General features: G+C 44.1%; 1 protein-coding gene and 1 long non-coding RNA gene across 3 annotated transcripts in view; one reads left to right on the forward strand and one right to left on the reverse strand.

Moving 5' to 3' along the window:
• The window catches only part of SLC16A9 (solute carrier family 16 member 9), a 69,152-nt gene that overhangs the window by 44,907 nt on the left and 7,334 nt on the right, over window positions 1-16,911 (forward strand). For both annotated transcript variants that reach the window (XM_077454122.1, XM_077454121.1), the window contains 2 exons: window positions 2,866-3,009; window positions 11,912-12,007. In XM_077454122.1, coding sequence (XP_077310248.1) covers window positions 2,866-3,009; window positions 11,912-12,007 — 240 coding nt within the window. The remainder of the gene's footprint in view (window positions 1-2,865; window positions 3,010-11,911; window positions 12,008-16,911) is intronic.
• LOC143930120 (uncharacterized) overlaps window positions 10,288-16,911 on the reverse strand; it is a 91,928-nt gene continuing 85,304 nt past the window's right edge. Inside the window, exon 3 of the long non-coding RNA XR_013262716.1 lies at window positions 10,288-10,522. This is a non-coding gene — a long non-coding RNA (uncharacterized LOC143930120). The remainder of the gene's footprint in view (window positions 10,523-16,911) is intronic.

Genomic DNA, 16,911 nt, shown 5'->3' on the forward strand with positions numbered 1-16,911 from the left:
TTCTTGTTTACTAAGAGGTCGGAGTTATTGAGATGGGCATTTGGCAGGTCCTTGAAATTAGTGTGTTGGTCTTGTGGTAGCTAATGATAATGAGAGCAATTTGAGCAACATTTAGCACAAGGTGAACAGATGGATACAGGTTAATAGGCATTTTAGTTGTTGACTCCTCATTTCAGGAGGTTTCCATCAGGCTATGTGTACCGAAACTATAAAGTGACTGATGGGTGTTTTAAGATGAAGGTGGGCGTTAGATATAACATAGGTGCATAAGCGCACATACTCATATCCTGAGCATGCTTTTGTGCTCAGTAAACACTGCTACCACCGCTCTTATCTCAATAGTCAGGACTCAGGAGCAATAGATTGTAGATTAAAAAGAGCAAGTAGAGGTCTGCTCATCTGTGCATTGAACGCAATGGGGTTGATTTACTAAAGGCAAATCCACTTTGCACTACAAGTGCACTTGAAAGTGCAGTCGCAGTAGATCCTTGGGGAACATGCAAAGACAATAAAAAACAGCATTTTTGCTTGTACGTGATTGGATGATAAAATCAGCAGAGCTTCCCCTGATTTCAGATCTTAACCTCAGGTTTACAACAACTGCACTTGCAAGTGCACTTGCAGTGCATTTGTAGTGCAGAGTGGATTTGCCTTTAGTAAATCAACCCCAGTGTTTCCTCGTACTGTATCTTTACTAATCATCACCATAACACTATAGCTTTTTAAGAAACCATACCATTCTTTTCAACAATAATCTCCAAATTCAAACATATTCTTGCACACTGGAAGATCTGTAGGATATGGGAGATATATGTCATCTTTGATTTGTCATTTCTGAGAGAGACTTTATATTCCCTGATTAACTGTAGGGATGTTCACATGCATGGGGGCGATCTGTGACTAGCAAAAAGCAACCAGATGTGTTTTTTCTATTTGTAAATGGTGTTTACTGGTAAAAAATCTGTTCAAAATGTATATGTAAATATATAAACTATGACAAATTTCCTTTGAATAGCAATAGGAGTATTAGCCATCTGTCCACTTGTGTATGTAGATGAACAGCCATCTTCCAAGCAGTAATATCCAGGGCCATCTTTAATATCGTTTGGACCCTGGGCAAAAAATTTCTTGGGGACCCCCCATGCAATTTCACTCTCCGCCTGCTCTGAGACATACAATAAATCGCAGCAAGACTTAAAATCAGTTACTGTATCAGATCATGTAGCAATTGCAATTGCTTGCTAGCGGTAACAGCATATCATTACTGCTTACTCACTGGTTGCTAGAGGTTACCGCACACATTACGGCTCGCTGATTAGTTGCTAGAGGTTACAGCAAATGATTTCTGCTTGTTAATTGGTTGCTAGAGATTCCTGTACAGCAATACTGCTCACTGATTGGTTGATAGAGATTACAGCACATCATCCCCTCACTGCAGGGTAGCATGATATACATATGAATGCAGCCTTTATTTACATATGAGTGCCGTCGGCCACAGCTATTTACTTAGCAATGCTGCCGCTATTTACATATGAATGCCGGTTATTTACATGTAAACACAGGGTCTGCAGGTAAGTCATCTGTACACAACAATAGGGCAGATCTGGGCAGCATTTTTACCAGCACTTCACACTGAGATATCGGGACACAGCACAGGGCTAAAACTTCAAGGGTCAAGGGAATTTAAACTGGGATAGTTGGCAAGTATGAGGCAGCTGCTTTGGGCCCCACAACAATGACAGGGCCCAGGGCAGCTGCCCCTTTTGCCCTGCTTTAAAGACGGCCCTGGTAATATCAGTGCTGTATCTCTATTCTTATACCAGTCTATTAGTCGGTATGCTGAGGCTTGCCAGCCATATATCAGACCAGGATGTATCTAGGTATTTCCACATTTACCACTGTGTTGGGCCTACTTGAAATGCCTTATCATTTGGTTATCATGGTGACATTCAGCCATTTTTCTGTAAAACTTTTTCTTCTTTCATTTTTTTTTTTTTTTTAATAACAGGGTTGCTTTTAAGCCAACATATCAGTCACCTAGGTTCCTAGACAGTGGTGGCCCATCCATTAGGGCGCTTGGGCTATCCACACCACCCCTTTTATGCATAATAGATAGATTCATGCATAGCATGAATCTAGCCACGACCTCCCCCTATTCATGCGTCCGGCCCGTTTTTTTTAAACACCTGATTAGAGCCATAGGCTTCAAAATAGGGTGGGCTTAGAGTGCAGAGCATTGCGCATTGAGTCCACCCAGATGTTACAAAAGCGAATGAATATTCGCTGTTGTAACACTGATCCTCAATCCGACCAATCAGAAGCAGGTCTAAGACCTGTTTTCCGATTGGTCGAAAAGAGAAGACTCCTGCAGAGGAGGAGGGAGGAAACGCAAGCCGTCAATGCCCGTGGAGAGCAGAGGAAGGGAGAGCTGTTGCCACTGCCAAGCAAGGGAAGTCACCGGTGAAGTGCTGCATAGATGGGGTAAGTGCACCATACATGCCCGACCAACCGGGGGGAGTTTAGGGTTGTACTGTTTGCCACCCCCAAAAAAAATAAAAAAAATTGTGACATCACCCGGGCTCCCTGAACGGCCGGCGTTTTATTCTCCAAGGGCTTTTGGATTGGTGCCCCCCACAGCAGCCTCTACCATGGCACTGGATGACCTTATCTCTTCAATGCCTGGAGATGTTGCCTGTGTATTGTTGGCTTTTTAATCTCTAATTCTGACAATTTTTCAATTTTCTTTATCTACTTTAATGGGCACTCACAGAGCAGAAAGAAAGTCATTAAAGACTTCAGTGCTTCATGTTGCATGTGAAACTAAACAGCTATTATAAAGTCTATTATCTTTTTTTTTTTTTGCAGGTCCCTTGTGTAGCGCTTGTGTCTCTTCTCTTGGCGCTCGACCAGTTGCCATTTTCAGTGGTTTCTTGATAGGCGGGGGTCTGATATTGAGCAGCTTTGCTCCAAATATTTACTTCCTTTATTTTTCATATGGATTTATGGTTGGTAAGTAGCATGTTTCATGAAACAAAATACATTTACAATATGCACTGGAATATGGACATAGGGGGTTATTTACGAAAGGCAAATCCACTTTGCACTTCAATCTAAGGCCCCATTCACACCTGAGCGTTTTGTAGCTTGAAGCCTGAAGCTACAAAACGCTAGAGGGGAAAAAATCCATTATTCTCAATGGAGATAGTTCACATCTCCACTCCATGTCGCCTGAAGCCGAACGCCTGAAGCTCAAACAAGTTCCGGACCCTTTTTTTCACTCGAATCGAGCAGATTTGGACGTTTTTCTTCTTTTTACATTGGTGACCTTTTGCCCTGCATAAAATTGCAGCAAAACGCCGTAAAAAACGGCGCAAAATCGCGCTAAAAAACGCCGCAAATTTGCGGTAAATTCGCGTGATTTTCTTCTTGAAAACGCTAAGCTCAGGTGTAAATGCAGCCTTAGGGTTTGATCTGAAATGAGGGGAAGCTCTGCTGATTTAATCATCCAATCATGTGCAAGCTAAAATGCTGTTTTTTATGTTCCTTGAATGTCCTCCTCGGATCTACAGCGACTGCACTTCCAAGTGCACTTTGCACTTGTAATGCAAAGTGGATTTGCCTTTCTTAAATAACCCCCATAGTGTTAATGTATTGCATGTGAAATGTAGATCACAAGTTACATTATTGTATAAAAAAATGGAAATTCAATTTTACCTCTGTTATGTTTGAGTAATATTACCGTATATACTCGAGTATAAGCCGAGATTTTCAGCCTCTTTTTTGAGGCTGAAAGTGCCCCCTCGGCTTATACTCGAGTCACCGCTGTCTGACTGCTCGATCAGCGTATCGAGCAGACAGACGGCGGACATTAAAATTTAAAAGCCGCGCCTCCTTCTCCGCCTCCGCCTGTGATAGGCGGAACACTGAATTTCCCAGCAGTCAGTGTTCCACCTATCACGGACATCCGCTCATTCTCATACTACGGACGAGTATGAGAGGATGTCCGTGATAGGCGGAACACAGGCTGCTGGGAAATTGAGTGTTCCGCCTATCACAGGCGGAGGCGGAATTTTGAATTGTAGAATGGCCGCCGAGAAGAGCGGCGATCCATCGGCACGGCACGGGACGGAGGAGGCACGGGACGGAGGAGGCACGGCACGGGACGGAGGAGGCACGGGAAGGAGGAGGCACGGCACGGGACGGAGGAGGCACGGGACGGAGGAGGCACGGCACGGGTCGGAGGAGGCTCGGGACGGAGGAGGCACGGCACGGGTCGGAGGAGGCTCGGGACGACGGCGGCTCGGGACGGAGGCTTGGGACACAGGTAGGCTGGACACACACACAAGGCTGCACGGACACACACACACACACACACACACACACACACAAGGCTGCACGGACACACACACACACACACACACACACACACACACACACACAGGGATGGATGGATGGATGGATACACACACACACACACAGGGATGGATGGATACACACACACACACACACACACACACACACAGGGATGGATGGATGGATGAATACACACACACACACACACACACAGGGATGGATGGATGGATGGATGGATACACACACAGGGATGGATGGACGGACACACACACAGGGATGGATGGACACACAGGGATGGACGGACACACACACAGGGATGGACAGCCATGTCTCACCCTCGGCTTATACACGAGTCAATAAGTTTTCCAGTTTTTTGGGGGTAAATTGGGGGCCTCGGCTTATATTCGGGTCGGCCTATACTCGAGTATATACGGTACATATGCTGTGTGTATGCCAATATGACTTCAATATATGAAGGTGTCCACTGCTGACCTTTTCTTGTGAGAATGTTTTCTGGTTGTCTTTTTATCTAAGGACTTTAAAACTTTTTAAATATGCAGATATGACCTGGGTTTGCTTTTCCTCCACTTTTTGCATTCTGGCTCCTGGTCATCAATTCAGAAATTGTGGTCAGAGACAGCCAAATATTTAAAGTTTTCAATAGCAGGTCAGAAAGTTCAGCCTCTATATTTTCTCAGTATGGGCTTACTTTAAAGTGGTTGTAAAGTTATGCCGCGTACACACGTAGCAGACTATCCGGCGGACTTAGTCTGGCGGACTTTCCGCCGGACTTTCCGAACGGGCTACTTGCCCACACACGGCACTTTTTCAGCGGACTAATACGGCGTACTAAGTCCGCCGTACTTTTGAAATGAACGGACTCGCCCACACACGCGGAGGAAAGTCCGCTCATTTTGAGCACGTCTCCAGGTAGGCGGGGCCCGCAAAGGAGATGTCGCTAGCCCCGCCACCTGGTATGGACTTAAAGGGGAACCCCAACGCCAAAAAAATTCGGTGTGGGGGTCCCCCCCAGGTCCACATCAGACTCTTGTCCGAGCACGCTACCCGGCCGGCCAGGAAAGGGGGGGGACGAGCGACCCCTCCTGAGCCGTACCAGGCCGTGTGCCCTCAACATGGGGGTGTGCCCCAAAGCACCTTGTCCCCATGTTGATGAGGACAAGGGCCTCTTCCCGACAACCCTGGCCGTTGGTTGTCTGGGTTTGCGGGCGGGGGCTTATCGGAATCCGGGAGCCCCCTTTAATAAGGGGGCCCCCGGATACCGGCCCCCCACCCTATGTGAATGAGTATGGGGTACAATGTACCCCTACCCATTCACTTGTAAAATAAAGTACAAAAAAACACAACACACAAGGGTTTAATGCACAGCTCCGGGGGTCTTCCGTCTTCGGGGGTCTTCTCGCCGGACTCCTCTGCTATCTTCTTCTAGCTCTTTTACTAGCGGAGGAGCCCGGCTTTCTTCCTCGCCGCCGCCCTCTTCTTCCGACTTCGGGGGTCTTTTCCCCCTCTTCGGTTCTTCTGCCGGACCACCGTGCCTTCTTATAGCTCTTTTACAGGCGGTGGCCCGGTCTTCTGTCGCCGCTGTCGTCGCCGCCTTCTGTTTTTCTCTTCTTCTCTTCAGATGTTGCCTCGTCGCATCATCCGCTCACAATGACTCCGACCCGACACGCGGCGACTTATATATGGACATCACCGGATGATGTCCCCGCCTATTATGATGTCACACTCCCAGCATCCCCCATGTTGAGGGCACGCGGCCTGGTACGGCTCAGGGGGGGGACGCTCGCTCGTCCCCCCTTTCCTTTCCGTCCAGGTAGCGTGCTCGGACAAGGGTCTGATGTGGACCTGGGGGGGACCCCCACGCCGATTTTTTCAGCGTTGGGGTTCCCCTTTAAGTCCATACCAGGTGGCGGGGCTAGCGACATCTCCTTCGCGGGCCCCGCCTACCTGGAGACGTGCTCAAAAATGAGCGGACTTTTCTCCGGGCGGGAAAAGTCAGTTCATTTCAAAAGTACGGCGGACTGGCATAAGCACGGCCGGATTGTCCGCCGAAATGCAAGTCCGGCGGGAAGATTGGAGTGCAAAACTACTTTCTAAGTCCACCGTACTTTCGGGTAAAAAAAGTACGCCGGAGGCTACACACGGGGGGATTGTCCGGCGGACTTGAGTTTGCTGGACTTTTCCACCCGATTGTTTGATCGTGTGTACGCGGCATTAGAAGGTTTTTTACCTTAATGCATTCTAGCATTAACATAAAAAAACTTTCTGTGTGCATCAGCCCCCCTATTACTTACCTGAGCTCCCGCCTGCCTGGGACTCCCTTCCTCATTGGCTGAGACAGCAGTGCGGCGCCATTGGCCCCTATCTGCTGTCAATCAAAGTCAATAAGCCAATCAGAAAAGAAAGGGGGCTGGGCCGCGGCTCCATGTCTGAATGGACACACGGAGCTGTGGCTTGGCTCGGGTGCCCCCATAGGCACACACAGCCCCGGTCAGCCCCACCCACTTTTCACAGGAGTTGAATGACAACAGCAAGAGCTTATGGAACCCGATGCTACCCTATTCTCCTATGAAAAGAGAAAGAGAGGGTAGTAGAACTGAAGATGGGCACAGTGATGGAGAACACACCAGGGGGCGCCAAACTAAGTGCAGCACTAGTAAATTAGGAACTCACTTTTCGTATGTAATCCGTGGGCGGTCGGCTCATGCATCTGAGATGGGAAGCTTCTTCATAAAGCTTGAAGCCTGGAAAGTCAGGACGTCAGGCTGGATGACAGTGCAGTGATCACTTCTGGTATGCTCACGTCCTACAGAAGTTCTCCCACATCTTGGAGGTTTCCACTTCCTCATCTAAGCTCTCATCCAGCCTGACACCTGGAATACATTTAATGCTGCATTAAGTTTGCCCCCCGACACCCCCCGAAACCCCCCCCCCCCCGTGTGTGCTCTTAGTCCTGCAGGTATATCCATCCACCCAGTGTTTCTATGTTGGTCTGAGGTTTCCTGTTGATGTGAGACTGTCCACCGGAAGCCTTTTATATGTGATGAGCCTGATTTTAACAGTCACAATGTGAGTTGCTATTTGTCTTTATCACCACAATAAATCTGTTAACATATTACACTCAGATTGCACCCTGCTGTTTTTTCTTTCGCCTGGAGATACTCCAGTCTTTTCATAGGTGGTGCATTCAGATCAGCGGGAAGTTACCCTGAATGCTCCAATTGGACTTTTTATGAACGTTTTGCTGTTCTGCATAGACATTTATGTACACATGACATTTGCTGTGCCATATATTTCATTACTACTGTTAAAATAGTTGATTTACAAAGGGTTGAGTTTAAATTATTACTGGTTTATTTTGTATAAAAACTTTTTTTTTTTTTTTTAGCTCTAGTATTTATATAAATGTGAGTGGAATCATTAACCTTGCTGAATGACTACTGAGAAAAGATGAATTACTGATTAAACCACACAGAATTTATCATTACTATAGGTATTTTTATAGTGCTCACAGTTTACGTAGTGCTTTACATACTGTACTGTCACATCAGTCCCTACTTTCAAGGAGCTTACAGTCTAAAGTCTCTATCTTGCATGCATACATACAGTACATACTAGGGCCAATTTATACAGGGGTTCCCTACCAGCATACCTTTGAAGTGTGGAAGCAAATAGGAGAACCTGGAGGTAAGCCACGCAAGCACAGGGAGAACGTGCCATCTCCATGCGGGCAATGTCTTTGTTGGTATTTAAACCAATTACCCCAGTGCTGCAAGGCAGGAGTGCTAACCTCTAAGCCACTGTGTTACCTGATATTTGCAGATGTCTGCAAAGTCCAAATGATATAGAACGCAGGGCATTATCTGATACGGTTTCGCTCATGTAAACTGTTTACTGTTGGTTTGATATTATATATTTTGTCATAGGCTGTACATTTGGGTACACCTATTAGGAAATGTGTCTGTATTTCATAGATTTCAATCACATAATACCTTTTGAGTAAATGCACATATAATATATATTTTACACGGAGCCTTATATATATATATATATATATATATATATATATATATATATATATATATATATATATTAAACATAATGCATGTGGGGGTTGTCTATTATATTTATATATATATATATATATATATATATATATATATATATTTTTTTTTTAATACCCCCTTGATTGTGAATTACATTAATATATCTCTAATATATAACTTTTTTTTAAAGAGCATTTTCAGCATATTCTTATGGGTATGCTTATTATATTGCCATATTTTTCTCGTCAAGTGCAGATGACACTAATATGCCTCTTTGATATTGTCTTATTGTACCCGATGTGAATATCTTATTTTGCTAAAGCTGTTAACAGAAAACATTTGAACACATCTGCTTCTGTACTCTGCGGGTTAACTGTTATTCAGTGTGTGAACAGAAGTGACACCACATATAGAACAGTCAGCATAAAACTGCTGGCTGCCTGCCAGTACTGATGCAGCAAAAAACACTTTGCAAATACTAGCCAAGGAGGATGTGAGACTCAAGGCTCACTTAGCTTTCCTATGGCCAAACATGTTTACATTATGTCTTATTTAAGATTATTGTATGGTGAATTCAAATGAAAGTGTATGTAAAACCAACAACTAACTACTCACGTTTGCCACTATAAAATAAAATTTTTAATATTTTCATGTATCTATTCAAAAATGAATACAAATAAAAATACCTGTTAAGCATTTCAGTAATTCATAGCTATCTCTTGTAGCCTGTGCTACCTCAAAAGAGACAAATTAGCCCTAATTCTTATCTGAGACCTCAGAACAATTAATCTTTATGTTGAAGTAAATAGGACAGTGGAAGGGTTTGAGTAGTTTAGCAAAGACAACTGGGCAGGGCTGACACCGTCTAGGCTACAAAAGTCCAGCCTACAACAGAACTTAGGAGCTGAGTGCATTTCTGACAGATCGACAGGTATTGTTCTGGGCTTGCAGGGTCTTTAAAAGTGATAAATATGCATTGCACACAACAAAAAAACAAAATTGCCCATGGGACTTTTAACCACCCCCTTCCTGACCAGACCAATTTTTAGTTTTCAGCGCTGTCACATTTTAACTGACAATTGCACAGTCGTGTGACATTGCACCCAAACAAAATTGACATCCTTTTTTTCCCATAAATAGAGCTTTCTTTTGGTGGTATTTGATCACCTCTGCGGTTTTTATTTTTTGCGCTATAAACAAAAGAAGAGTGACAATTTTGAAAAAGCACAATATTTTTTACTTTTTGCTATAATAAATATCTCCTTAAAAAAAAAACTTTTTTTTCCTCAGTTTAGGCCGATACATATTTTTCTATATATTTTTGTTAAAAAAACGCAATAAGTGTATATTGATTGGTTTGCGCAAAAGTTAAAGGGTCTGCACAATAGGGGATAGAATTATGGAATTTTTTTTTTTTTTACTAGTAATGACGGCGATCTGTGATTTTTTTTCGTGACTGTGACATTATGACGGACATATCAGACACTTTTGACAAATTTTTGGGACCATTCACATTTACACAGCGCTTGGTGCTATAAAATTGCACTGATTACTGTGTGAATGTGACTGGCAGGGAGGGGGCTAGGGAGGGGTTACTTATGTTCCCTGGGAGTGATTCTAACTGTAGGGGGAGGGGACTCACAAGGGGAGGAGACCGATCGGCATTCCTCTGTACTGGGAACACACCATTTGCCCCCTCTCCTCTGACAGGACGTGGATCTGTGTGTTTACACACACAGATCCACGGTACTGCTGTGTTCCCGGGCAATCACGCGCGTCCCCTAGACGGCCGGGAAGGGGAGGCCGTATTACTATATTACTATAGCTTGGATGTGAAGTGGTTAAAGAGCACACCTTAGAATGTACCAAGTAAAATTTATTAATGAATTTATTTAACACACATTTAAAAACAACATGTAATACAGAAAATAGAAAATATATTAAGCATCAACATATTGGTAAATTTTACATTCATGTAATAAACCTTTTCATGAGACCCGGATATGTCACAAAGATGACTGTCAGTAGTGTGGGATAGCCGTGCTAGGTCTCGATGCATTTCGCGAGAGGAGTCTCGCTTCTTCAGGAGAAGCACAGATAGATGCCTGGAGAACAAAAGCGTAAATAAGTAAATAGAGCAGAAGAAAAAAAAGGGGGGGAAGGTGCCAAGCATTTACATATAAGATTCAGTATGTTCCACTTAAAATTGATGAGAAGCTCCTGCCTACTGGTGTAGTATAGATGACTCTTTGTAAAGTAGTCGAAAGATTGATGTACATGGGTGGGTATACCACTCTAAATTTATGAAAGAAACTTCAAAACAAAATGTCCATAAAAGTAGATGGATAAATGCATAAAAAGCCAACCATGCCACAAAGCTTCCCCAGGGAGCTGTGTGAGGGTGGGGCGATGGAAGCCAGTGAGAGGCCGCGAGAAACCAGAACCTGGGCGAAGGATGTAAATGCCACCAAGAAAGTACCCAGCATTGCTGAATTTCTGCAGTGAGCTTGTGCAGCTCAGTGTACAGGGGCAGACAGGCAGGTAAGTAACTTTAATGCAAAAGAGACTAAAGTATGTCTCTTCTGCATTTAAAATCCTGCCTGTTCATCCTTTTTTTTTTCCCCCCACATTAAATACTGATGGACATAATATGGTTGTGTTTTGTTCCTTAGGATAGCCATAAATAGCCTAATCCCATTCCAGATATGTGGGAAAAAGCAATGATCAGGTGACAATCGGTCAGTTTAGGGCTAACTAGGGTGAAATGTTGAAGGCTTTCCATGTCACAAGTGCGTTTTCTTAAACTTTTTCAATCTGCTGAAGAATTTCTGTACAATGGTGCCAATATGTCTCTCTTTTCAAAGGGAAGGAAGGTGTTAAACCACACACATACTGCTTCTGTCTGATGGGCGAATTATGTTAGAAACAGCAGTGAGTTGAATATGCAGATGTATTTCCATGCGTTGCTCTCTCTGAAACATCTGCCTGTCTATAACCACTCAAAAAACTTCTATCGCCGCTCCTGTAAGGCATCATTCACACAGGAGTACCGATCTGTACAACTATGCGAGGGGACATCTTTATCCATGTGGGATACACAGGTGTTCCATACAGGCAGCGTGTTGAAATCAATGACAAGTGTCCAGCTGCTCTGACCTGGATGCATGGCTCTCCAAGTGCATCCCCGGCTTTACATCTGTTAGAGTCTGATGCACAGATCAGACCGCGTGTGAATTCTGATCTGTGCATCAGACTCACACAGATGTACAGTGTGGGATGTGTGTCAAGATCCATGGTGATCTGTGAATTTGGAGTTGGTAAAGATAGCCCTTTGCACAGGTGTATAATGATTACCCAATGTATGCTTTTTTTCTTTTGATGATAATAACTGGAAAAAATCTGGTGATCTTATCTTCTGATAAAGCAGTGTAAAAGTGTAAATGTCCGCAATAAATATTTGGATCTAAGAACATTTAAAAACATTTTTTTTATAGGTTTTGGATGCGGCTTATTGTACACCGCTACGGTGACTGCAACCTGCCAGTATTTTGAAAAGCGACGAGGACTTGCACTTGGAATTGTTTCAACAGGTATGACAAATCTTGTTGGCATTTCAGGTGTATCCGTTATCAAATTGAATGCAAATTAGATTTCTACTATTTCTTACACAAATATACAATATAACAGTGGGAGGAGGGAGAGCCGATGGCTACCCTGGCCTATTTATATTTTTTATATGCACAGAATGTATTTTAAGTAATTAAAAAAACTGTAATGCAAGATATATATATATATATATATATATACAGTATCTCACAAAAGTGAGTACACCCCTCACATTTTTGTAAATATTTTATTATATCTTTTCATGTGACAACACTGAAGAAATGACACTTTGCTACAATGTAATGTAGTGAGTGTACAGCTTGTATAAGGGCCGGTTCACACTGCAGGCGAGGCGAGGCGACTCCGACTTGCCTCGCCGCGACCTGCCGCGACCTCAGCGGCAACTTGCAGATGACTTCTGTATAGAAGTCAATGCAAGTCGCCCCGAGGTCGCCCAAAAGTAGTACAGGAACCTTTTTTCTGAGTCGGAGCGACTCGAGTCGCTCCTCTAAGAACGGTTCCATTGTACAGAACGGGGGCGACTTGCGAGAGCGAGGCGAGTCGTGTCGCCTCGCATCGCCCGCTGTGTGAACCGGCTCTAACAGTGTACATTTTCTGTCCCCTCAAAAAAACTCAACACACGGCCATTGATGACTAAACCGCTGGCAACCCTCCCCAGTGTCATGTGACTCATTAGTGTTACAAGGTCTTAGGTGTGAATGGGGAGCAGGTGTGTTCATTTTGGTGTTATTGCTCACACTATCTCATACTGGTCAGTCACTTGACGTTCAACATGGCATCTCATGGCAAAGAGCTCTCTGAGGATCTGAAAAAAGAATTGTTGCTCTATATAAAGTTGGCCTTGGCTCTATCTAAGAAGATTGCCAAGAACCTAAAACTGAACCTGCAGCACAGTGCCCAAGACCATACAGAGGTTTAACAGGACAGGTTCCACTCAGAACAGGCCTCGCCATGCTCAACCAAAGAAGTTGAGTGCACATGCTTAGCGTCATATCCAGAGGTTGTCTTTGGGAAACAGATGTGTGAGTGCTGCCAGCATTGCTGCAGAGGTTGAATGGGTGGGAGGTCAGTCAGTGCTCAGACCATACGTCACTCACTGCATCAAATTGGTCTGCATGGTTGTTGTCCCAGAAGGAAGCCTCTTCTAAAGATGATGCACAAGAAATCCCGCAAACAGTTTGCTGAAGACAAGCAGACTGAGGACATGGATTACTGGAACCATGTTCTGTGGTCTGATGAGACCAAGATAAACTTATTTGGTTCAGATGGTATCAAGTGTGTGTGGCAGCAACCAGGTGAGGAGTACAAAGACAAGTGTGTCTTGCCTACAGTCAAGCATGGTGGTTGGGGTGTCATGGTCTGGGGATGCATGAGGTGGCACCGATGGGCAAAGATGGGCACTGATGGGTGGCACTGATGGGTGGCACGGATGGGTGGCACAGATGGGTGGCACTAAGGGGCACTGATAGGTACCACTGATAGATGGGACTGATGGGCACTGAGAGGTGGCACTGCTGGGCACTGATGGGTGGCACTGATGGGCACTGGTAGATGACACTGATGGGCACGGATATGTGGCACTGGGGTGCAGCACTGTTGTTGAGGAAGATTTTGGGCACTGATAGGTGGCACTGTGGGCACTGATGGATGGCACTGTGGGCACTGATGGGTGGCACTGATGGGGGGCACTTTTTTATTAGTTAGGTGGCACTGGCAGGGGGCAGGTGGGCACTGATAAGCTGGCCGTGATCGGGACTGATGTCCCGATCATGGCCGCCGGTGATCGGCTTTTTTTTCTCTCCTCGCGCTGTCAGTGCGAGGAGGAAAAATAGCCGATTACCGGCTCTGTGTTTGTCACATGATCAGCTGTCATTGGCTGACAGCTGATCACGTGGTAAGGGGTCGGGATCGACCCCTTGCTCCGATCCGTGATCAAGCGAGTCTCATAGACTCGCTGTTTACAGAGCGCGCCGCGCGCGCCCCTAAGGGAGCGCGCAGGCCGCTCGTGCACGGGACGACGTCAATAGACGTCGTCCCGGCAAAGCAGGTCCGCGCTGTAGCTGTCATTCGGCTAAAGCGGATCTCTAGTGGTTAAAAAAAGTTTTTAAAAAGTTTAATAAATGTAATAAAATAATAATTTTTTTTTAACATACTGTCACCAGTGTAATACAGCATATACTCATATGACTGGTATGTCAGTGATTATGGATACTGACTGGTGACAGTATGTTAAAAAACAAAAAAAAATCTTTTATTACATTTATTAAACTAAAAAAAGAAATTTGAGAAAAACCTAACTTTTATTTATTTCCTAATTTTCCCAAAAAATTGTGACAAAAAATGACAATTTCAAAAACTCACCATGCCTCTTACTAAATACCTCAGATTGTCTACTTTCCAAAAAGGGGTCATTTTAAGGTATTTGTACTGTCCTGGCATATTAGAGACCAAGAAATGAGATAGGCCATCAGTATATCAGAATTGATAAATTTTCAAATATATACACACCATAGTTTGTCGATGCTATAACCTTCTCACTAACCAATCAATATACACTCATTGGGGTTTTTTTCTTACCAAAGACATGTAGCAGAATACATTTTGGCCTACATTTCTGAAGAAATTTGATTTTATTGGATATGTTTTGTAACAGAAAGTATAAAATATAGTTTTTTTTTCCATAATTTTCAGACTTTTTTTCATTTACATAGCAAAAACAAAACAAAAAACTCAGTGATGATCAAATACCACCAAAAGAAAGCTTTATTTGTGTGGGAAAAAATATATAAATGGCACTTGTGTACAGTGTTGTGTGACCATGCAATTGGCAGCTAAAATAGTACAGTGCTGAACAGCAAAAAATGGCCTGGTAATGAATGGGTAAAACCTTCCAGATGTCAAGTGGTTATAGTGGATAATGCTGAAAATTAACACTTTATAGGTGCAGCTTGTGCCAAACCATTTCACAGAGCACGTTAACATGTTTGGTATTTAAAGAGGAGCTGCACCTAAAAAAAAAATATTAAAAGCCAGCAGCTACTAATATTGCAGCTGCTGACTTTTAATAAAATCACACTTACCTGTCCCAGGGTCCAGCGATGTCGGCGGCAGATGACGAGCGACCGCCATCCTCTGTCAGGGAATCGGAAAGTGAAGCATGACGGCTTCACTGCCCGGTTCCCTACTGCGCATGCGCGAGTCGCGCTGCGCGTCTCTTATGGTCCCCCGCTGTGTCTCTGGGAACTGTGTGTTTCCCAGAACACAACGGGGGGGGGGGGGGGGGGGGGGGGGCGTCTGCGGGGGTCTGCGGCGGTCTGGCCGGAAGTGGGTGCAGTTACCTGGATTATCCAGGTAACTGCACCCCCCTCCCCCCTGAAAGGTGCCGATTGTGGCACTGGAGGGGGGGAGGGATCAGATTAGCGGAACTTCCCCTTTAGGGTGAAGAACCGCTTTAATAAAAAAAAGAGATTTTAATATCACTTGGAAACCTAAGGGGTCCTACCCCTTCAAAACTATTCACAACTGCAAACATTTTTTTTTCTTACCAGCTATGGTATATTTTTCATAGTTAAATTGACCCAGTGAAACATTTCTACCCGCCTCTTCTCCTGGTCCAATTAGAAAACACTTTGCATTCATTCAGAAAATCCAAAGCATTCTCTGAACGGTGCCTGTGCTGAATATCTAACCTCCTGTGTTTAGAATACAGTAGCCTGGCAGCATGGGACCAGAAGCAACTGGAGATCACTGGAGTAGTGTCTACTTAAGTGATTTCCAGCTGCAAGGGGTATCGGCCAGGTATTGAAAATGCATAGCTACATTGGTCTAGGCTGGACCAATGCAACTATGTATAAAATATCCATAACTGGAATTACTCTTTACCTACATTACTCTGTTTAACCACTTGCCGATCAGCCGCCGTCATTATACTGTGGCAGGTCGGCTTGTTCCTGCAAATCACCGTAGCTGCACGTCAGCTCTTTAAACAGCTATAGCAGGTGTGCAATGCGCCACTGGAGGTGCACGCCCACTGCGTGGAAGGGGACACGATGCCAGTGGCCAGCGATCGCGGGCACGAGAGCCAGAACGGGGATGTATGTGTGTGTGTGTGTGTGTGTGTGTGTGTGTGTGTAAACACACAAATCCCTGTTCTGACAGGAGAGGAGAGACAGGTCGTCTGTTCCTACTAATAAGGAACAGCGATATGTCTCCTCCTCCAGTCAGTCACATCCCCCGACAGTTAGATGCACACACGAGGGAACACATTTAACCCCCTGATCGCCCCCAATGTTAACCTCTTTCCTACCAGTTAGATTTACACAGTAATCAATGCATTTTTATAGCACTGATCACTGCATAAGTGTCAATGGTCCCAAAAATGTGTCAAAAGTGTCTGATCTGTCTGCAGCAATGTCACAGTACCACTAAAAATCACAGATCGCCGCCATTACTAGTAGAAAAATAAATAATAAAAACGGCATAAATCTATTCCATATTTTGTAGACGCTATAACTTTTGTGCAAACCAATCAATATACGCTTATTGCGATTTTTTTAACAAAAATATGTAGAAGAACATATATTGGCCTAAACTGAAGAAGGAATTTTTTTTTTTTACTTTTTTGGGGGGAATATTTATTATAGCAAAAAGTATAAAATATTGTTTTTTGTTTTTTTTCAACATTGTCACTCTTTTTTTGTTTATAGCGCAAAAAAATAAAAACCACAGAGGTGATCAAATACCACCAAAAGAAAGCTCTATTTGTGGGAAAAAAAGAACATCAACTTTGTTTGGGTATCACGTCGCAATTGTCAGTTAAAGCGACGCAGTACCATAACGCAAAAAATGGCCTGGTTATTAAGGGGCA

The sequence above is a fragment of the Lithobates pipiens genome, unplaced genomic scaffold (genome assembly GCF_037356315.1).
Source record: "Lithobates pipiens isolate NorthernLeopardFrog02 unplaced genomic scaffold, aLitPip1_a1.2 Scaffold_25, whole genome shotgun sequence".
NCBI lineage: Eukaryota > Metazoa > Chordata > Amphibia > Anura > Ranidae > Lithobates > Lithobates pipiens.